Source organism: Haliaeetus albicilla, chromosome 4 (genome assembly GCF_947461875.1).
Source record: "Haliaeetus albicilla chromosome 4, bHalAlb1.1, whole genome shotgun sequence".
NCBI classification, from domain to species: Eukaryota; Metazoa; Chordata; class Aves; order Accipitriformes; family Accipitridae; genus Haliaeetus; species Haliaeetus albicilla.
Window position 1 is genome coordinate 31,994,594 of NC_091486.1, and position 22,727 is coordinate 32,017,320.

At 57.1% G+C, this 22,727-nt stretch overlaps 1 protein-coding gene across 2 annotated transcripts in view; it reads left to right on the plus strand.

Moving 5' to 3' along the window:
* Nucleotides 1-17,797: 17,797 nt before the first annotated feature.
* Nucleotides 17,798-22,727, plus strand: part of SATB2 (SATB homeobox 2) — a 135,802-nt gene continuing 130,872 nt past the window's right edge. The window contains exons 1-2 of one of the 2 annotated variants that reach the window (XM_069781802.1): nucleotides 17,798-18,119; nucleotides 21,779-21,997. In XM_069781802.1, coding sequence (XP_069637903.1) covers nucleotides 21,829-21,997 — 169 coding nt within the window. In that variant the 5' untranslated portion in view covers nucleotides 17,798-18,119; nucleotides 21,779-21,828. Of the gene's footprint in view, nucleotides 18,120-20,554; nucleotides 21,264-21,778; nucleotides 21,998-22,727 lie in introns of those variants that run through there. The other variant, XM_069781801.1, reaches the window with a different exon arrangement.

Sequence of the window (22,727 nt, forward strand, 5' to 3'; positions counted from 1 at the left end):
CTCATTAATTTTACTCTAATTTCTTTCCACAGTTTAGAGCTAGATTAATAATTGTCAGGGCCCTGAGTGCACTAAATGCCCTTAATGGCCCTGATCAGCCTCACCTGGGGCTTCCCCTCACACACCCTGCCCATGAGCCCAGGGACTCTATTTAAGCTCCGCCCTAGCTAGCCCATGCTGCTTCCTGAAAATAAACAACCTACCCAGGAAAAGAAGCACTTCAGGTTAGACTAAAAGATTTTTGTGGTGGTTAAAGAAATAGAATAAAATTTTGGAGAAGGTTAACCTAATGTGTTCCAAGTATATATATTGAAATCAAAGGGTAAATATTTTTGGGTTGGTTTTTTTTGGTCTGGTTGGTTTGGTGGTTTTTTGTTTGTTTTGTTTGGAGCTATTGGCCTTGTTTTTAAACTATTTGGGTTTTAATTTGGTTATATTTTAACTGAAAAAAATTATGATCAGAATGAAAAGTGTTATCTGGAAAATGTTGTGAAGAAACAGTTGTGTCTAGAATGGCATTTGTCCCCAAATACCTCATCTGCTGGGGGAAAATGGGGGAAAAGCAGGTAGTACGAAGATCTTTCTACCTTCTCCATTGTTTCTGTCTACAGCAGGATCTGTATGGAAACTTGATGGCTCCTGACACTGCAGCTTGCTATCTTCTCTTTTCAAGAAATTCTTTAACTGAATGCTAGATTCAGCCTACTTCTTCACAAGTTCAAGAATATAGTGTATTATACATGCTGAATAATGGGTTCTGTATGTGTGTTTTAGCTCCTGGTACTCTTCTAACTTCACACTGTTGCTTGTCAGAACAGTACTTTGTAGCATCCTCATCTGCTGACTGTCCCTAATTGTTTTTTAATAATCTTCTTGGCTGACCATTCTGAACTTTTTCCACTAGCAACCGAGTATTTGCTAAAGACCCACTAAGAATGAAAGGGAGATGAGATTAGAAATGCAGTTCATATGAAATTAGAAATTAAATATGCTTATGGTTTCACTTTCTTGAGGTAAGTAGATTTCCACTTTTCACATGAAACTGCTTTAGCCAATGTTGTTCTTAAAATATACAACTAACATAAAACCAAAGCAGTTACAAGAAATAAATTTCTCACAAAGAATGCCAGCCTACAGAAACATTACAATGAGCTAGAGCATGTTTTTTTAATCACAAATACCCCAAACAGCATGCAATTGCCTTATTTTTTGTACAATGCTTATTACTAATGCACTGTCAGTAGAAAAAAATCCAAATTCCTTAAAATCATTTTGAATAATTAATTATAGCCACCTATTTAAACTCAATGTCTCTAAACCCTAAGGCAGCAGGATCTGCAAGAGAATAAATCACCAAAAGCAATAGCATCCATCTAAAGTCAAGGTGAACATCAGCTGGAAACTAGCAAATGGTGATGAGTTTATCCAAGACCTGTAGCCTGGCCAGTGGCACAAAACCAAAAACTGATGATGTCCTCAAGGCAGGTACCTCAGTGAGGCAGCTCTGTCTGAACATGGCTTTGTTTATTACTCTACTGAATATCCCAGGGGAATAAAACCCTGCATGTCTATCAAAGAGTCGCCCTTTGGAAGTCTTGGATCCCAGGCTTGGCTCCTGTGTTCTTCCAGGCTTTCTGAGTTTATTCATAGCTGAACATTATTCCTCTTGGTGTAGATACTGGTAAACAAGTTGGAGTTTCTTCACTGTGTGTAAAGCCCTGCTTTTTTTGGGGGGGGGGGGGAGGAGGAGCGGGTTCCTTGTATCTAGTCAGGGTTACCTGGTTGTTCATTTTTATTACACTGATAATCTTTGGTGTTTTTGGAGTTTATGACCTGAAGGAAGGAACACAGCAGTAAGCGTGCCTGCCTGGAAGTTTGCTTAAAACCTTTCCTCTTTGATATTAGCTACTGATTTTGCCTGTGCAGAAGGGGCTGCATTGTTTTGTTGATGTGGTGATACTGATAGCTCATTAACTCCTGATTTAGTAACAACAAAAGTAGTTTTCTATGAGACAGAAATAACTAGGTGTGAGTTAAGGAGGCCTGATAGAATAACCCAAAGAACAACAGAAGACAGAAAGATTGGGCAAAACTTTTTTTTAGTGTTACTTATTGCAAATTCTAGTTGACTTTATCAACAAGATTGTTTTAATTTGTATCAGGCTGCACAAATACCAGACTTCAGAAACAGAATAGACGAGAAGGGAATCATCTGAAGGCTTATTCAATGTTTGAACATTCTCTACAGCAATAATTGTTGGTGTAGAAAAGGAAATGCTTATGACTGTATTTATTGTGGATAAACTTTCAGTAAATTGGTCCTTAAAATGATTGAATGGCAAAGGGTTAGCACATTTTAGCTTAGTTACTTGTGTAACAGCACAGAAACCTACTCCTGATGCAACTGTAGAAATGGGACTTTTGCCATTGATATGTGTAAGATTCAGCCCTGTTTCTGAAGCTTCTTTCCCACATTGAGTTGATTATTGATTCAGACCAGGTGATGAGCCAAATGAAGTTTTTAAATATTTTAAATGTGTGAAAGAAGAGATAATAAGCACATACTATTTTTCCAAGGGAATTTCTAGATGTTACACATTTTTGTTGGTCTCTTTTAATAGTAATCCAAGTATTTGTGTCCCAACAGACAGTTCAAAATGATTCTAAATACGGAAAGTTTGCAGATCATCCAAAATCAAATGAAAATCTGAGAGTCTGGATTCTGCCTTTGGAAATGCATTTTGGAAATGTTTTCCCAGATTGGGAAGCAGCCTGGTCTGGAAGAATGCACAGTACGGGGAATCAGGAATGACTGGGGAACCTGCCAGTGACTGGCTGCATAGCCTTGGGCAGTCATTCAGCTCCTTGCCTCACTTCCCCCTTGCACAAAATGAGGCTCAGTGCATGGGGAGGGTGGGAAGCTGAGGAGCAGCAGGGCAGGATCCTTGTTGTCTTTCTCAAGCCTGCCTTCATGCAGAACCAAAATGTGACTGTTCTGCAGGCACTTGGCTCCTCCTTACTTTGGGAAAGGGCAAGAGCTGCCTTGGCAAGTTCAGTGTTAAGACTTTACAATTGTCATCCAACAGATCCTTACAGATCTGTCTAAGATTGCTAAGTGGGTCAGGTTTGTTTCCTCTTACAGATGCAGAAAATAAAAGGTGATTTGGGAGTTTCTCAGTTGTCCTTTTGTGACTTAGGAGGATGCGTCTGGCAGAAGATCAGTGAGACTTTTTCTTGTGTATCAATAATGTACTGCTGAAAACCCCACCCAAGAGATCTCTCTGTAGACAGAGAACTGGAGCAAAACTCAATCTGTAGCCCAAGCCTCTGAGTAGCCAGGCTGTGCACTAACCAATAGACCATCTCTTTAAAACAGGAGCTAATGAGACTTGAGCTCCACCAGACATTAATAAGAATAAGTAAGTGCTCATGTGGAAGTTGTCAAATAGCAATACTACATCCCAGAGGATAAGTTCTGTTATTTGTTATGTAGCTTCAGCCCTACTAAGCCTTAGCCCACATCCGGCAGAACTGTTGCCAGACCACTCTGGTTCTTGTGTGGGGCAGATATAACCCTTCATATCACTGCAGAGTCTGGGTCATTCTTGGTATCTTAAGGCCAGATTTCAGCTTGTGTTGGCTTACTATCTTCAGTGGCTTGTGCTGGAGAGTGGAAGAACAGGTCCAGACTTGCATGTGCAGAATGCATCTTTTATAACATTGGAAGGAAAAATGTGTCTTATGTACTGTTCCTAATTCTTAGCAAATCCTCTGTCTTTACTGGGAATCTGTGTGCTTTGAAGTATCTGAGAGCTATCTATTAGTACTTCCTACTTCCAACCCCCTCCTCTTCCATCAAACTTTGGAATCCTTCCAACAGACCATAAAACAGAATGGGGAATGAGTTAGACTGCCAGTCAATAATGTAGATTCATTGAATGTGATGAGGACCCTTAGCAAATCTTCTCCAGCATTTACCATCAGACCCTGAAAAGGCACACTAATCTGTCTCTTCTGTTATGTCAGCCTTTGCTTTTGGCCACTGGAAGTGCAATTGGGAAGCTGTGCCTGCATCACTGCTTGGATGTTGTAAGTCATGTATAACTTACTGTCCCTGATTTGCTGTGCTTTACTGTATTTTCAGAGTCCATGCAGTTTCCCTTTCTACTAAAGGTTTCTTTAACTTTCTGTTGTCTATATAAGCACTGACTTGCTGTCACCAATAAAAACATGGAGATGAAAAAGCCTAAGGCACAGACAGAAGCCTGTCTTCTCTCTGGTCTGTCTAAACGGATGCAGGTTCAAAAGCAGATATTGAGTGTGTTTCTGAATCTGAGTATTAGTTATGACTTTTTGCCTTGTAATATCTGATTTTTAAACTAGGTTCTGCTCACAGCATTGTAACTGAGATAGCTTCATGAGAAGATTCTCTTTATAACTGCTGGTGAAATGAGTGTGAAGCATGTAACCCTGAATCCCAAGCATTATTCTTCACTTTATTTTAATGGAACTGTGCTAATCCCTGCTATCAAAGAGGCTGTGTCTTAAAACTTAGGATGAAATTCTGATACTGTTGAAGACAAGTGGAAGTTTTGTCACTGATTTGAGTTGAACTAGGAGTTTACCCTTAAAAGAATGAGATACTTAGAATGGTATTGTTGTGGTTTAAGCCCAGCTGGTAACAAAGCACCACGAAGCTGCTCTATGAGGAGAATGAGGAAAAAATATAAGGAAAAGCTTGTGGGTCGAGATAAGGACCGGGAAAGATCACTCACCACTTATGGTCACAGGCAAAAGACAGACTCAAGTTGGGAAAAAAAACAAAATCAATTTAACTTACTACATATCAAATCAGAACAAGGATAATGAGAGGTAAAACCCAAATCTTAAAATGCCTTCCCCCCACCCTTCCTTCCTTCCCAGTTCAACTCTGCTCCTGATTTCTCTACCTCCTCCCGCTAAGCGGTGCAGGGGGACAAGGAATGGGGGTTGTGGTCAGTTCTCCACACATTGTCTCTGCTGCTCCTTCCTCCTCAGGAGAAGGACTCCTCACTCTTCCCCTCCAGCGTGGGGTCCCTCCCACAGGCTGCAGTCCTTTGCAAACTTCCCTGGCATGGGTCCTTTCTGCAGGCCGATCTTCAGTCACAGGCTGCTCCAGCACGGGCTTTCCCATGGAGTCACGGCTGTCTTCAGGGGCATCCACCTGCTCCGGCATGGGCTTCTCCACAGCCTGCAAGTGGGCATCTGCTCCCCCACTCACCTCCACGGGCTGCAGGGGCATCCCCTCCTCTGGCGCACCTCCTCCCCCTCCTTCTTCACTGACCTTGGTGTCTGCAGAGGTGTTTCTCTCACATTCCAATCTCCTCCCTGACTGCAGGTTCCCTTTCTTAAATCTGTTATCCCAGAGGCACTAACACTGTCTTGCCTTCCAAAACAAGGTAGCCTCATGTGAATTGCCTTTTGGTGTTGAAGTCTGGCCTGGACTAACTCTTGAGATAATGCCCAAGAGCTGTTTCAGATAGAGCTAGTTGGCTTAGGCCAAAATCATGCCAAGAATCGGTCTCAATCTCTGGTGGCACAGGCCATTGTGTTCTGGGGCCCAGGAACATTCCTAAAACTATGAGGTATTTACTAGTATTGATGGATCCCAAGCTTGTACCGAATTTGCCTTGATAAACGTATATTAAAAATATTGAAAGAGTATTTAAAAACTTTCAAATGTGTCAACAAATGTAGTTTTTATTGCAGTGGTGATACACGAGTGTAGCAGGAACATCAAAATATGGTAGTGTTGAGACAATGCAGAAAGTAAAAACAGTGAGAGCTTTCCTGGCACTCCAGAGCTTGAATGAGTATTGAAGCTTTCACCACCTGAGCTGATGTTAGGAATAACTAAATGTGCTGCTTTGTCATGGCTATGCAGTGCCTTTGCAGGAGAGGCTTTGTGCTCTTTTCCTAAATGACAGGAAAAATAGAGTGGAGAAGGAAGGATATGTAATTTGGGAAGGACTTGCAGTGCAAGTTAATTTTTTTCCTTAAAAGTATGAAACATTCAAAATTTCAACTTTCTGTTATTTGAAATGGCAATTGGTTTTTGTTATCCTAAAATTTTGTTAAAATAGGAAAACATTTTCTCCCCAGCTCTAAGCAAAGTATTGCAACAAGCCTCCGAACACATCACCAACAGGCCAAATGTGATTCTGCAGCCCACCAGAAGTCCTAGAAAAGACTTGGTGGTGCAGAAAAGGTTGAGTTTAATTTGCATGAAAAGAAAAAGTTTGCATGACTTTAGAAGTGATGAAAGATTGCTGAATAAAGTCTCAAGGAGTTGTGACTGTAGTGAGGGAAGTGGGTGGACAGATTCCTGTATACAATAGTGCTATGAGATGTGAAATTGCTAAAATAGCCCCTGCCTAATGTAATCACCTTTCAAAGAATATTTGAGAGGCATTTTGTCAGTCAAATATAAACAAAGACTATGTTTGAAATTCAAAACTTGTCCAAAGTAATTTTTCTTTCAAAGGCTGTTTCCCCTGCTTGTACTCATTCTAGTGCTTTGAAAAGACATCTTTTTAGAGGACAAGCTATTTTTAATTGCTTATAAAAAAAAAAAAACACCAACAAAAAACTTTTACAAAGCAGTAAGGAAAGCCAAATGCATCTTCCAACAACTCCACTTTTCTAGGAGCAATAGCAAGCACAATAGAAACTGCATAAAAGCAGCCACCATTACCCAAGAACTTTTAGGAAATGCTGGCACTATTTCTAGAGCAGAGATCTCATGAGAATATAGAGAGAACAGTATGCTATGGTACCAATAATTTTTTACCGTTTACAAAAAGACTGTATCAGGACAATAACTTCAGATCTTATAATGATTTCTCATTCTAAAACATTCCAGATTGCATTACAAACTATTTGCATGATCCCTTAGCTGTCCCTGTGCAAAGCTGCCGTTGGCTTCAAAGGCAGTGCTGTGTTCAGGCTGACATGGGATCATGACCTTGACCTAAAGACAAATTATTCACTGTGGTCGCTTCAACTCGTGCTGGACAGGAACTACTGAAAGGAAAGGGAGCAAACTGCCTAATATTGTCTTTATTAGCTGTTGCTTAAGGCAGGAAATGATAAAAAACCCACCTCTTACTGCAATTAAAATTGTGTTGGGAATTGAATTATGGAGGATGTAAGTTGGTAGCATTGAGATAGGGTCCTGAATACAGTTACATCTAGGGTATCTCTGGTATCTCCCTATATCTCTTATAATCACCTCCTCCATTTTGTATCTTGAACACTGAAGTTCATGAACACCAGGAATAGTGACATGTGGTTTCTTGTGGCTTTGTGTCTGGCATCTGACTAGAAGCTATGACAAAGTTTCTTTGCTGCAGGTGGTGTGTTTGTATCTGCTGTACTCCTCAGTCAATTCTCTCTTGTCTAATAAGATGGTTTGTCTTGCAGCTTTTCTTAAGGCAGGTGGCACCAGGTGAGTACTGACAGGACTGCCCTCCTCTACCCATCTCCCAATTGCTCATTACTGACAGGAACTTACTGATTTCTCTCACCTCTATCGCAGTTCGTCAGGTCTCCCGTGTAACTTTTAAACCATGGCTTGTTTCAACCGTCAGCTACAAGTTTTTAGAGGGAGTTGTGAATGTATCATGACTGTGTATGATTTGATTTATAGGAAACTGGGGGTGGGGGGGTGGTTTGCTAGTGGTATTTGCAGGCTTTGGTAGAAATTATCTCAAAAGGAAACATGTTAATTCATGGGCACTAGCACAGTTTTTCTTGGTTGCAATGTGAATCACCAAAAGGTTTCAAAACAAATATATGCCCTTGTATATTCTACCCTTTTTACATTTGGAGATTTAAAAAATGTAGGAGTCTTGTTCCAAGGAGGCCTCTGGGAGGGCACACAGCCCATATCTCTTCAGACCCTCTACTGTCTCACTGAAAAATCCTTGATTGTACAGAATTGGGGAGTGGGGGGCTGACTTGTGAGCTACCAGTGGCCCCCCAGTGGCCTTGGACGTCTCCAAGAGAAAAGTCACTCCACTGCCAGTTGAGGGGCTTATCCTGCTATCTGTGTCCACTCAGATGGCCAGCTGCAGCCTAGGCCTAATCTTTAAGAACTTGGGGAAATGAGTTGCATGTTATCCATCAGTCATGAATATAGGAAAGAGGAATCCAGCCTGGCAGTTGCACAGTTACTTTCCATGCCTGGTTTCCCATGAAGCCTACCTCCTATATTGCTTCTTTATTAGCTGTTGTTTCTAATTTTTGTGAAGGGATCAGGAAGCTTGTTTTAGCCGCAGTGAGTAAACTGTCTTGGCAGAAAGGAGGAAATTGTTAAGAAGGAGGGGCTGCTACATTGTGTGGGTTACTTAATTGTCTTAATTGAACATATATTAATATAAATAGACCTCAAACTTCCTCTCTTCTTTCTTTTTCCAAGCTGAAAGACATCCAAGGCCATAATAAAACTGAGGGCTGTTGGGGGGGCGTGGGCCCAGGCTGCTGGCCTGCTGCTGTGTTCCCCCATTCGCTTTGTGGGAACGGGTGGGTGCTTGGAGTTTGTTAGGATTTTACTGTTGAAGCTTTTGAAAGCGGTGTAAATCCGTGTGCACAGGCTGCCGGGCAGGCCCATAAAAGCAGGTCCATCCAATCCAGGTGGAAATGGAGCAAGTGATTTATTTGGTTCTCTTCCCTGTCAGCACCCCCACCCCCTGGCTCTCGGGTTCTCCCGGTGGTAACGGGGCTGAGACCGGGAGGGGGCGGCGGGCGGCAGCCGCTGTGCCGTTCGGGGACCGGCCGCAGCCGCCCCCAGCCCTGCGGGGCCGGAAGGGAGCGGGCAGCAGGCCGGGCTTCTGCCGGGCCCCCGCCGGCGTGCGGGGGCAGCTGGAGGTCTGGTTTTGTTCGTCCGCTTGCGACTAGTCTGCAAATATTTGTTTGTCTGTGGTCGCCCCAGAGGCAGATGTGCCGGGAGGGGCTCCCAGGGCGCTCGGTTCCCAGCCTCGGCGGGTCTTGGGAAGCCTGCGAGCGGGGGCGCTGCCGGCGCGGAGCCCCGCTGCGCGCCCGGGGCCGGTTCCCCGCCCGGGCAGCGGGGCCCGCGGCTGTGTGCTGCCGTGGCCGCTGAGCCCTCGGGGCTCCTGGTCGCCAGGCGAGGGGCGGTGAGGATGGAGGGCAAGCCCGCCCCGGTGCCAGCTCTCGGGCAGGCGCGTAGCTGCTGCCGGGCTCCCTGCCGCAGGCACAGCCAGGGCCCGGCGAGCTCCGGCGAGGGGAGGGAGAGCACAAACGGCAGCAGGGGCGAGAAAGGGTGGGCCCGGGCGGCTTGTGTGGCGGAGACAACCGTGCCTCCGTCTTCCTTGAACCTAGCCTGGCCGTGCGGTCCCCCTGCGCCCCCCGCCCCTTTCGCCAGCTGGTACAGCTGCACATCCTGCCGATCGGGGGAAAACACCCGGCGGTGAAAACCCGGGACGACCGCCTCCAGTTGTAGGCGTGCAGATGCCACCGTAAGCTGCCGGAGAGACCCCGAATTGGGGTGAGGAGGCCGAGGGCAAACGGAAGGACGGGGTTAGCAATGCTGCTTGCACCCTCCCATCCCGTTGCAAAGACCGGCCTTAGCAGGGAGAGTCGACACGCTGTGACAGTGGCGGCAGCGTTTCGCGAACACCAAGTGGGGAGGCCGGGAAGTGCCCACCCGAGGGCGAGCACGCCGGGCGAATGGGAGGGCCCCGTGCCCTGGGCAGCTGGCAGGGTCGGGCTGCCGGCGTGACGGTGCTTCAGCTCGGTCGTCCTGATCCGCGGAGTGCGGGGGAGAGGCCGCCTCGGTCCCCGGGCTCAGCCCTCCACCCCGGCGGCCTCTGCTGGGCACAGGCGGTGCCGGGGGGCTGCCTATCTGCGGGGGCTGCCCGCGGCTCCCTCGGCGGGGCTGGGGCCGGGCCGGAGCTGGAGCCGGACCCTCTCCCGTGGCCTTGCGCTGCGGCGGCGTGCGAGGGGAAGGGTGCGGGAGGGCCGGCTGGCCTTCGTAACGTCGAAGGGGAGCGGCGGAGGGGACAGGCGGCGCTCAGCGGGCCGGGAAGGGGTCTTCTGCTGTCCGCACACTCGACCCACGCCCGACCCTCTCGTCTCGCCCGAGAGGTGCCTCGAAGGGCGAGCGGGACGAAGGGTCACCGCCGGCACCGAGGGGTCTGGGGTCACCTCCATCCCTGTCTCCCGCTGTGCTGGCCTCGGGGCGCACCTGGCCCCGCAGCACCTGCCGCCGTACCGGCGCGCAGGGTCGCCGAGGCTGAAAGCCTCAAAGCCCGGATGCTGCGGACACGTCCCTGCCTGGGTGGCAGGAGCAGGTCCGTCCTCTCCCCATCCCACAGGAGCCGGAGCCCGGCTCCCACTGCGCGGGGGGCTTCCCCCGTCAGTCCGGTGCCCGACGAAGCTCCGTGTCCCCCTCCTACTCGGTGCAGCCTGCCGGCAGGGCTGTGCGCTCCCACCAGTACGAGAAACGGCGTCTGCCCGGCGAGGTATCGCCGCCCGTCTCGCTGCCAGGCTGGCGGGGAGCTGGCTCTGCTTTGGACTGGCCCGAGCGGGTGCCGGAGCTCCCTCGGGCCCCGGAGCGGAGCAAGCTGGGGCGGAGGCTGGCGCCGCCGGGCGCGGGGTGCCATGAGCTCGCCCCGCCGGGGCGTGCGCTCCTGTCGCGGCCCCTCAGTCGTGTCGAGGCAGTTCTGTGAAAAGCCTCCGGAGCTGCCCGGCAGGGTGGCCGGGCTCTTGCAAGGAGCAGCCCCTCTCTCGCAAGCGATTTAGAAAAAGCTCGAGGCTGCGGAACTTTGCGAAAGTTGGGCAAATTCCTCCCTGTTGTGCGGGGGGAGGCTGAAGCCGCACGCCACGACCCTCTCTGAGTGAGGGCACGCGGGGGAGCCGCTGCAGCCGAGAAATCCCGTCGATCTGGTTCAAAATAGGTTGATAAGAGAGTCAAGGCGCTGACAAACCGCCTTTCCCCTCGGTAAACGCGTGCAGAGACGCCCCAGAAACCGAGGTGCAACCGCTGTTTATGTCCGTTTTAGCGAGGCGGGATGTACAGAGCTATTCCCAGGGACAGAACAAATACCTGCTAAGAACCGAAGGCGCCACAAGTTGTTGCACACATGAATTGATCCAGTAATCGCTAGGGCTATAACACCCTTATTTATGCTAAAGCATGTGACACAATCTTCAAAATGTGGTAGCTCCAAGTTACCACCTCTTTATTACTTACACAAGCTAATAGGTGAAGTGACTTTTACCTTCTTTACTTGAAGGAGGCACAAAGAAGCAGACAGGTAATTCCATGCTGCTAATTTTTATGATGTGATGGATAGGGAAGGGAGAGGTTGAAGTGAAAACTGGGAAAACCGATTATGAAATCTCGGAGTTTAGGTAGCAGTGGCCAGCTCAGATGTCATGATTATTTTTTTTCTTAAACTGCGGTTGCAAATATGTTAGAAAATCTGGCACCTTATTTGCCCGTGTGTGATTTGCCCGATTTGTTCTGTCCGAAAGGATGAGTTGATAGTAGGCACCTCTCTTTCTGTCACTAATTTGAAATCTCGCCTTAATGTTGGCATTTTTAATCAAGTGTCTAGCTGTTGCATTTCAGGGTGCGGGGAGACGGAAGCGTGGTAGCTGTCTCTCCCGCTCCTGGGCTCTGCGGTGCCGGGGAGGATTGCCACTCAGTTCCGAGAGCGGAGCGCTGATTTTTGCCGTCTGCCGCGGTAAAGTTGCGGTAGTGTTACAGTTCCTCTCGGGTGAGAATTGCCAGGCTTAAGGCTAAAAAAGTGTCTCGTATACAAAACGGTCAGAATATTTACAGGTAATTGTGACTGTCAAATACTCCGGCGTGTTGACAAAGCGCAGAGATCTTGGAGCGTTTCGTTTTTCGGAGGGCGGGAGGCTGCGGCGGTGTGGGACCCCTGCGAGGGCAGCGGCGCGGGCTGAGCCCCGGCGCCCGTTCGGCCGGGGGCCGGGGCTGCCTCCGGCTCCCAGCGAAACGCTGGCCAGGGGGGGAAATAAATAATCGTGTCGCCCCACAGGGGCGGCGTGGCCGAAGGGCACTTCCCGGAGCAGAAGTGCAGCGGTTCACGGAGCAGAGCAAGCGAGAGCTGCCGTCCCCGCTGGGGACAAACTCGCTTGTTAGACGCTGATTTAGTTGGAGTGATTCCGTGACGGGGAGCAGACGAGCACCGCGTCTGGTCTGGTTTTGTAATGGGATTTCAAACGGCGGATACCGCTAACGCGTCCCTTTACAAACCTGAAATTTGTCACGGGAGCGCGCCGGCTGCGCTCAGGTCGGCGGCCCCTCGTAGAGGGGAGGGAGCGGGGCCGGCCGGGGGCTGCCGCCGCCGCAGGCCGGGGGCAACGCTTGGGCTGGCGGAAGACGAGGCTTTCGGCGGAATCGCGCTCGCTGCGTGAGAGCGGTGCGCGGCGCCGCGGGCACCGCTGCGACTGGGCGCGGCGGCCGCGCAGCCACCGGGGCCGCGGCGGCTCCGCCGGCGGCGTCTGCGCCCGCACTGCGGGGCTGAGAGGTGGCAGCCCCCGCGGACGGCCGGGCACAGGCTGCCGGCCCCGCTCCGCGCCCTGCCCTCCGCCGCCTGGGAACGGGGAGGGGGGGGCACAAGGGGACGGCGCCGTCGGAGACTGTGGAAGCAGGGGGAGGCCGGCTCCGCGGAGCCCAGCGGGCAGAAGGCAGGCGGGCGGGCTCCGGGCAGTAGCCCCAGGCCCTCGCTAAGCCCGGCGTCTGCCTCGTTCCGCCGCGCAGGGAAGGCGCCTCCAGGTTGGAGGGCGCTGCCTCTTGCAAGGCTACCGGGGCCGCCCGGGACGGCGGGCCGCCTCTCGGCCACCCTTGAACCTGCTGGGAGCGGGCGGGCAGCCCCAGACCCGGGGGTGTGAGGGGGTGTCTCTTCGCGGGCCAAGTGCCAACCCTGGCCCCGAAAGCTCTTTGTCAGTGTTTGCGCATATAGGCAGGCAAAGTTTTGAGGCCACGGGAAAAGACGATAGGATTGTTTGCAGGAGGAAAAGCGACAGGATTTGGCCTTTTCCTGCCCCGGTGCCCCATGTACGTTTCCTCTGCAGAGAGCGCCCTGCGGAGCCCCGTTCTAACAGTACGGGGCTTGCAAAAGCCTAAAAAGGCTGAGCGTTAGCCGGTCAGCCTCTTGCAGCTTTCCAGCTGCGGTGATTTCGCCAAGGACGGGGACAAGCCCGGTTCGTGGCGCGGCCGGGGAGGCTGTGAGCTGCCTGCCGTTTGCTGGAGCTGGGCTGTGGGGTGTTTGCTGCTCCTGTGTGTTAGGGTGCGTTTCCTCGGTCTGTTCAACGGCGTCTTCCGCCTTTACAGTTCAATAAAACCTGTGTTGTTTATCTTCACTCGAAAGCCCCTGCACTGTCTGCCCCCCTTCTCTGAGCAGATCCTCACTCAGCCTTCGGTGATTTGCGCAGAAAACTATAAATCCCCAGCCCGGTCCCGCCAGCCTGGGCACCCCCGCTGCCGGCTGGACTCAGGTCTGCCACGGGCTGACCTGCTCTTGGCTTCAGGGGAGCGGCGGGGAGCGAGGGCGGGAGATGGGGGCCGGCAGCGGGGACCCCTGCGGTCCCGCCACGGCTGCGGCTCCTTGAGCACCATTTCGCGTGGAAGGAGCCGGCTCCCAGCTGCTGCCTTGTGCGGCAGAGCCGAGGGTTCTCTGTACGCATCTGCTGGTGGTTTAATTTACACGGTGCGGTTTGCGTACAAAGATCGGGCTGTCTGGTTAAGAGGCAAAGTTTGGATTTAGGAGGAAAATGGCACCCCTGCTCTGCACAGAAGTCAGTCGCTAATGAGCCGCGCCGTCCTGGGGAACGAGCGCGGCGGTGACGGCGGGGCTGGGGCTGAGCGCTGCTCCCCGGGAAGCGGCTCTGTCCTCCCGGCTGTGCTGGGGTCTCTACTCCCACCTGGTCTCCGCCGGCCGCAGGAACTTGGAGGGAGTTTGGGACGCGGTGGTGTCCGACGTGGGCGGGTGATGCTGTGCTTCCAGGTCGGAGCCGGGCGGGGGAGAAGGGCTGATATCTTGCTAATTTACGTAAATCGTTGAAATTAAAACGATTCTCGCCTCGAGGTACGAGTCCTCAGCCCTGCGCGCTCGGCGTGTCCTGCTGCGCTCCGCCGTCTCTCGCCCCCAGCCCGAGCGAGAGCGCGGTTGGAGGGAAGAGCGGGCTCCCCGGGCACCCCGCGCCCCGCAAACACCGTGGGGGTGAAAAGGCGGGCGCCGGGCTGGCAGCGGAGCCGAGGCGGGTGGCCCGCCGCTGCAGCCCCCTCCCGCATTCGTTCGTGCCGCAACTCGGGCGGTGCGCGACAGGCGGGACGCCCGTTTCCCCGCGGTGGCCGCTCGACGCGGCCACCGTGGGGTGGGGGTGGGGGCGCCGGCCGGCCCGGGGCAAACGGTGCTGGGGTGGCCTTGGGCTGCTGCGAAGGAGCAGCCGCAGCTGGTGCTCGGGTGGCGGGGCTCATCTCAGTACTTGTTAGTCACTTGTTTCTCGGATCTAGGGAGTTTTCCGTAGTCGCAACGAAGGTGGTGAAACTCTTCCTTCATTTCCAGCTATGAGCTGCTAATCTGAAGGGGAAAAGCCGCAGGGCACAGGCGGCTGGGTCTGCGCTGTCTGCTCCTGACAGTTTACAAATCTAACCAGATCTATTTTAGCGAAGCCGTACAAAACTGGAGAGTCTCGCAAGGCTGTTAAGGTGAGGTGGGTCGACGAGCGTGAAACTTCACGGAGGAAATCCCTTGCGGCTCGCACCGCAGCGTGTGATTGCGGGAAAACGTGGACCCGCGGACAGGGCGACAGCCAAGAGCTGGAGACGAGTGTGAGGAACACGGGGAAGCCGCAGACCGCGGTGGGGAACCAGAGGGCAGGAGGGAGCCTGGCAGGAGCCCGGCAGCGGCCGGCTCAGCCCCCCCACCAGGCGTCCCGACGGCCCGGCCCGCCAGCGAGCCCCGCTCCCTGCGCCCGCCGCGGCCGGGGCTGCGCTGCCTTCTGGGCACCGAAATAGGGTGTAATAACAGTTCCGGCCGAGTCTTTCCCTTCCCTGCATACGTCTGGCTGTAGAGATTTCCTCTCTATTGTCCGCAGCTCCTTCTCCGTATAACTAACGTTAGCGGCAAAAGACTTACTAATAAAATCAGTGAGGGGAAGGATGAAGGCGAGGGTCGGGTCTGCGGTGACACTGCTGTCCCGAAACCGTTTAGTCGGAGCTCGGACGCCGTAAAGACGCTTTTGGTTTGGTTTTGGGGTTTTTTTTCTGTTCCGATTGGCACAGCAGGAACGAGCCGCCCGGACCCCGCAGGGGCCGGAGGTGGCCGGCGGTGCGCAGGGGGGGCAGAGCCGGCTCCCGCGGGGCCGAGGCGCAGTGCGGCGGAGCCGGGGGACTCGCCCCGCCGGCTGCCGCCCTCCCCGTCCGGGCAGCCGCCCGCTTAGGCTTGGCCTGCCAGCGGGAAGGCAGCGGCGTGCGGCTGGGAAACGGCGATGGCCCGCCCCGTGCTCCCGCCGGCACTGTCGGCTGGAGGCAGAGCTCTCCCCTCGAAGCGCTGCGGGCAGGGCTGGGCTCCTCCCGCCGTTGGGATCAGGGACTTTTTCGTTTCGTTTTAGCTTCACCTCCTAAACCTGGCGCAGAGCGAGGGATCGCGGTAGTGCGGAGCGGCTCCTCCAGCGGCAGGGTTAGACGGCTCATCCCCGACGGCGTGGGCTTGATGGAGGGGGCCGCTCCGCAGAGGCGCTGGGGGGGGGGGTGGAAGGCGGCTCCTCGGCTGCGCAGCGCTTTTCCCGCTCCGCGTGGGGAGCGCGAAAATAGTGCAGCCGGGCAGGAGGTCGGCCCCCACGCGCTGCCCGCCGCGGGTTTTCCCGGGCCGCCCTCTCTGCTCTGCCCGGGCCGGGCCGCGCCGCCGGTGCCGGAGCCTCGACGGCACGGGGCGGAGCGGCGCTGCCGGGCTAGGGCGCGGCGGAGGGCAGCGGGGCCGGCGCGGCCCGCGCCGCACGGAAGGGGCCCGGCAGGCCCCCGCGGCAGGTGCTGCCCCTCCTGCCCGGCCGCACCGGACCGCCCGGGCCGCGGGCGGGCGGGAGCAGCGGCCGCCTCGGGCTGCGCCGGCGCCGGTGCCCGCGCGATGGCGCTGTGCGAAGGGGAAGACGCCGTGCCGGGTCGGGCGGGGGGTCCGGTCCCGGCCCCGAGGAGCGGCCGCGGGCTCGGGTCCCGCCGCGATGGGAAGGGAGCCCGGCCCGAGCGGGAGCGGGGAGACGGGAGCCCTCGCCCGCGGGAGCCGCCCGCCCCGGTGCTCCGGCGCTGCCCGCCGCCGCCGCCGCCCCCGCGGGGCCCCGCTCCCATCCCGCCGGCCGCCGCGCCGTCGCGGCAGCCCTGGGCCTCCGCGCTTCGAGGTGGTGGGTGCCCGCGGGCGGCGGGCCGGAGCCCCCGGGACCAGGTGTGCCTCGGCCCAGGCCGCGGCGCTCCGCCGCGTCGCGGGGGGCCCGGCCCGGCCCGGCCCGGCCGAGCCTCGCGGTGAGACGGTCGTCCCGCGGACGCCGTGGCCTCTGGAAGGCACTGGGCGGAAGGGGAGAAAGGAGGCGAGGAGGGCGCACGGGAGCCCGGCGAATCCGGTCAGGCACGGCGGCCGGCTGCCGGCCGGGCGAGGGCGGCCCCGGCCCTGGCCCTGGCCCCGGTCCCGGTCCCGGTCCCGGCCCCGGCCCCGGCCCCGGTCCCGGCCCTGGCCCGGGAGGCAGCAGTGCTCGGCATCGCGGGCGGCGGAGGCGCGGCAGCCCCCGGCAGCCCCAGCTGCAACCGTCCGCCTCCGAAGCCTGTGCAGGCACGGAGCTGCGATCTCTTCCATGCGTTTTGGCTTGAAAAGCGGCAGTTAATGAAAACCAAACCTTTCCAAGGAGGTGTTTGTGTTCGTTTGTTTTGTTCAAAAATTTTTTGGCAATCAACCACTTGAGGCGTCCGTAAACTTCAGTAACGGGGAGCGCCAGGGACTCGGAGCGCACCCGCTCCTGCTCTCACCGGAGTGCGAGAGCAGAAAATTCTCGTACTGGAGTTCGTGTTAGAAAAAGAAAAAGAGGTTATTAATAATAATAGTAATAATAATTTTAAACCCCCGTTCTTTTTATAGCGAGACTGAGGACGGATGGGGGAAAAGAGATGGGAAATAATTGCCCCTTTTTTCTAGTGGAAATAAGGACAACATGTGAAAATCATGCACTGGGGGAAAAAAAAAAAAGCATTTGTAATTTGAAACAGAAAGAAAAGGCTTTTATTGGGAAAAATATGTAAAAGAAAAATAAGCATCGTGTGTCATAAAATCTGTCTAAATTAAATGGTGTTTACAAAACAGAAGTTACCAACCAGCAAAATTTATACGCAGTCGGTTCGGTTTCCCCTTAGTTTTACTAGTTTTGCTTCCGCATCAAAATTTTCAAATTATTACCGCCCCGGTTTCAAAGTTAAAAGAGTATTTTTTTTAAACATTCGGTTTATAAATACAGGAATAAGCATGTACTTGGCTATCCTGATATTCCAGTGAACACGCAAATAAGAAACAAGCTGCCGGTGGGGGAAAAAACCCGAACGCGAGAGAAAGGTGCAGAGGATTCACGGCAAATAAAGCAATCGCTACATATATATTTAAATGTATTTAATTGTATGCATTATTCACATGCCCTTCTGACTAGTTTAATAATTTAGAATTGATAGTTTTCCTAAAAACTTTATAAAATATTTACACTTAATAAAATATTAATCGATTAACAAGCCAGTTGTACTCTTATAGGAGCTTTACTAAAGTCCTGTAATCGCGCTGTCGCCACACGTCTCTGCTGTTAAGGAAAGGATCACTGACAAAATGTAAATGAAGATCTTCAGACGGTGGTGTTTATAAAATAGCTCATTAATGGGCTTGGATTGAATCTCTCCATCCATCCACATCATCAGATATAATAATAGTAACGAATCAGACAGGGAAGATCCTGGCTAAACCATTGGCATTTTTTTTTTTTCCAGAAGTACTGAAGTCCTAAATCACCAATTCTTCTAACTTTCTGGCCATTGATCCGCGGGAATTCGTAGTTCAACATCAAAGGTAAGAACAAAACATTATTTAATTATTCGATAGCTGGTGGAAAAGGTTAAGTTCCATATAAGAGCTGCCGCTGACCTTTGTCAGATTTAGTGGGGGGGGTGGGGGAAGGGAGAAAAGTTAGATCGGGTTATTTAAAAAGAAAAACGAGAGTTCTCCAAACTTTGAGGCTCCTTTCTGGAAGGGACGGCAGGAGATCTGGCTGGCGGCAGCCGCTGCGCTCTCTCCTCCTCCGCAGCCTGCTGCGCGTTCCCGGTACCGGCGCTCGCTCCTCCGACAGCTCCCGGAGCCCCCGGCCCTGGCGGCGGCCCCCGCGCCCCCGGCCTTCCGCTGTCCCCCGCATCTTTTCTGGCTCCCCCAAACTTCAGCCGGCGATGGGACCCGGCTCCCACCCACGTTCACGGCTTGCTGTCCCGGGGCGAGGCTGGCACCGCGTCCAGACTTCGGCGGCGGGTCCCCCTGCCCCTTCCGAGGCGGGGAGAGACATGAATCCTTTGGCCGAGGCGGGGGAAGCCGCACTCGGCGCTGCTTTTCGGGTCCGGGCCGGGGGTCGGATGTGGAGCGAAGCGATTCTTTCTCTTACCCCGCCCGGGGATCCGCTGGTTCTCCCGGCACTGCTTCCAGGGGCGGCCCGGAGCCCACCGGGAGACCCGAGCGCTCGGCGGGCGGGCGGGCTGTCACTGCCGCTCGGAGGGAGGGAGGGAGGAAGGGGGGGCAACGGGGCCAGCGGCGGCCGAGCTCCCGCGGGTGACCTACCCTTCCCCTCTTCCAAATCCCGGGGCAGCACCGGCGAGGATCGCCGCACCGGGACGGCTGCGTGCAGGCTCGGGGCTACCGCTGCCGCCCACCCTACCTTCCCCGGGCGTTTACAGGGCGGACGGAAACCTGCTGCCAGGGCTGCCCGGTGGCGGTGGTGCTCCCGCCGCGTCCCGGTCCCGCCGTGACCGGGGCGGGGGGGGGGGGGGCTCTCCTCTCCCCCCCCCCGTAGCCCCCTGTTTTTTTTTTGACCCTCCGGCGCCACCGTAAAAGGCAGAGCTCTTAAGGGGGCACGGCGGGGAGGGCGGCGCCCTGTAGGGAGCCAGCGGCGGACGGGCGGCGGGGGAGGAGGGGGGGGGCGGCGGGCACCGAAGGTGCCCGCCGCCCCCCCCCTCCTCCCCCGCCGCCCGTCCGCCGCCAGTCCCCGCGCGCCGGAGGGGATTTCCTCGGTCCACCTTAACGGCGGGCTCGTTCCGCCGCCGGGCAGGCGGGGAGGGCTCGGCGGCGCGGGGCCGCCGGCTCATTCCCCTGCGCCCCCCGGCCCGGGCAGGGGGCGCTGCGAGCCCTCGGGGCGCGCCGGCGGGCATGGCCCCGCCGGGAGAAGCGCCCGCTCCGCCGCCGGCCCCGGGGAGCGGCGCGAGTGCACCTTGCACCCCAGGGAGAGGCGACCGCCTGCCGGGCGACCGCCTGCCGGGCGTCCGCCGGCCTCCCCGGGATCGGCGAGGGGCCCGATCCCGCCCCGCTGCGACTTCCCCGCCGGAGCTTTCCCCTCCCCGCCGGCCGCGCTTCGCCAGCGCTGTCATGCCCTGCGCGGAGCTCCGCTATTAAATAATTCAGCGGCGGCAGCAGCGCTTCCCTGTCCGCTTGTCACCTCCTCCCGGCTCCCGCCATCAATTATTCAGGGCCAGCCCGGTAACTGCCTGGAGCCGGGCGCGGAGAGGAGGGCGACGGCGGGGCCCTACCTGGCGCGGGGCTGCCCGCCCGCTCTCGGCGCCCCGGAGGAAGCGCGACCGGCTCCTCGGGGCGGCAGCCTCCGCCGCACCGCGAGAAGTTACTGCCGCCTCGCCCCGGCGGGAGGGTCCCCGCCGTCGCTCGGCTCCCCGGAGCGGGGGCGGGGGGCCGGGTGGCGGGAGGCGGCGAGGCCGCACCGGCTGCGTCGGACCGACCCGGGCGCCTGGACTGGATGCCGGTGGCAGCTTTGCTCCTCCCCGGTCGGTCCGGTCTCCCCAACTCCGGCTTCCCCTCTGTCGTTCCCCCCCGCTCTTCCCCTTCTTCTCGCGGCTCCTCCTCCTCTCCTTCCCCCTCGGCCCTCCCTCGGCCCGACTGCCCCCGTCCTTGCCCCCTGCTGCCCTGGGTCTCTCCTGTCATCACCGCCTCGTCCTGCCGCGCTTCCCCTTCCCCACCCGACCCTCCCTCCGTACGGCACCGCGCTCGCTTTTCGTGTGCGAGCTAGCTGCAGTATTTATTTATTGATGTTTAATTTCCTGCCAGGTGGGTCTCTGCCTCCCACCCCTGCACGCAGCGGGGCCGGCCGGGCTGGGGCTGGGGCTGCGCGGGGCGGGCCGGGCCGCGAGGAGGTGGGCTGCTGCGCGCCCGTCTGCGCCCGATCCCGAGACAGCACCGAGACTTGATTTTTGCGGGGGGGCGGGGAGGGGGAGGGGTGTCGGAGGCGAGGAGGGGTGGCGATGTTTGGGATGCACAGCCTTGGGACGGGAACGCCGCGCAGACAGGCAGGCAGACACACACACACACACACACACACACACGGGCGCGCACACACACCAAACCCGAAACCGAGGACAACCCCAAAAAGGACTCACTCTGCCTCGATGACTCAACGCAACTAATAACCGTTTCTCCGCTCTCTGTGGCGAGTCCCTCCTGCCGCTGCTGTCGCTGGCAGAGGAAGGAGCGATTGAAAGTGACACACCGGGGGCCGCCGCCGCCGCCGCTTCCCCGCGCCGTCAGGCACCCGCCGCCGCCGCGGAGCCCGGGAGAGCGGCGCTCCCTCCTCTTCTCCTCCCCCCGTCTCCCCCGGTATTGATTTTCTCCGCTGAAGGTGTGAGAAGTCGGCTCCCTCTCCCTTCTCTCCTCCGCGCCGGAGCCGGCGGCCCCGTGGCTCCCCGCCCCCTCGCCCCGACCTCCCCGCTCGGCACCGCTCCGCTCGCCACCCGGGACCCTCCGGGAAGGGGCTCCGGCCCCTGCCGTCCCGGCCCCGCCGCCTCGGCACCCCCGGAGGAGGGCAAGGAGGGGGCTGGGGGTGGGGGGAAGGAGTAGAAGGGGAGAAAGCGGCGTGAGAGGAGGAAACAAGAAAACTTTCCACCCTGGATTCTCTACTTCTGATCCATGGACAGAGCCCAACTCAGCCAACTTACAGACAGGCTATAAGCAGTAAGTACAGCGGCAGCTCCCGGGAGCCGCTCGCTAGAGGCTTCCTCGCCAGCAGCCGGCTGCTCCGTGGCTGCACAGCTGGACGGCGCGGGGGGGTGGGGGGGGCCGTGCCAGCGGGGCCGCCCGGACTGGCAGCCTCTTCCCCGCGGCCCCCGGGGGCGGGCCGGGGCTGACGCCGGACCCGGGGCGCAGCACCTGGCTGCGGCGGGCGGGTGGGCTGCCCGCCGGCCTGCCCGGCGCGATGGGGACCGGGGCGCAGCGCTGCCCGCCCCCGCCCGCGGCAGGTTGGGGTCGGGCGGCGGGACTCGCGTCTCCGCCGCGGCGGCCGGGCCGGGGCCGTCGGGGCCGAACCGCTCGCTTTCGGCGGCGGCGGGAGCGGGGCGGCATCGCGCCCGGCCGGCGCTCGCCCGGCTTCACGGGGCTGAGCCGCCCGGGGGACGCGCTGCGGGGGCCCGGGGCCGGGCGGCAGCGCGGGCCGGCGGCAGCTGAAGCGCCCCTTGTTTCTCTCGCCCTAGGTCCGTGCTCCTTCTACTGCGACCTGCCAGCGGGAGCCGCGTCTCCGAGCATGGAGCGGAGGAGTGAGAGCCCCTGCCTGCGGGACAGCCCCGACAGAGGCAGCGGCAGCCCCGATGTCAAAGGGCCCCCCCCGGGGAAGGTGGCCAGGCTGGAGCAGAACGGCAGCCCCATGGGCACCCGCGGGAGGCCCAACGGCGCCGTCACCAAGCCCGTGGGAGGTAACCGTGCGGCCGCGCTCACGGCGGCACCGCCGGCCCGGCCCGGCCCGGCCCGGCCCGGCCCGGCTCGGCAGCCCCGCTGGCCGGGGCGCGCAGAGCGGCGTGCCCGGGCTGGCATTCGGCGGGCGGGTCGGCACCGTGCGCCGAGGTGGCGGCAGGTTCGCGCGGCAGCCGGCGGGCTCGGGCCCGCTCTCCTGCTCCACACCGCCGCGGTGTTAGGGGTCCGGGGAAGGACTTCTGCCGAGGTGTGCGGCGTCAGAAGGCCGCCTTCCTCAAGAGGCCACCCCTAGGCCCGGGCTCTAGCTAGGCGGCCCGCAAAAGGGCAGGCCTAATCCTGCCGGAGGGTAACTGGGGGAGAGCTGGGCCCTGCTCTCGGCGCTTCCTGCATGCGAGCTGGCGGATCGCCGCCGGGGCAGCCCCCCTGCCCCGCCGGCGGCTCCCGGAGGGCACGGCAGCGGCCGGGGCGGCGGGCCTGGGCAGCGCCCACAAAAGAGGGCATCGTCCCCAGGTGAGGAAGGGGCAGCCCGGCTGCGCGCAGGGATGCGGGTGACACGGCCTCGGAGCGTTACGCCCGCTGTCGTAGCTCTGAGAACGGGGTCTCCGGGGCGGGAAGAAGGGCAGCGTCCCTGTTTGCGTTTAGGGATTATTTTTTGATTTTTTCCTTCCCGTAAATAGCGTTTTGTGGCAGCTGTAAAAGAGGACAGGGCGAAACGCGTGCAAGGTTCAGCTC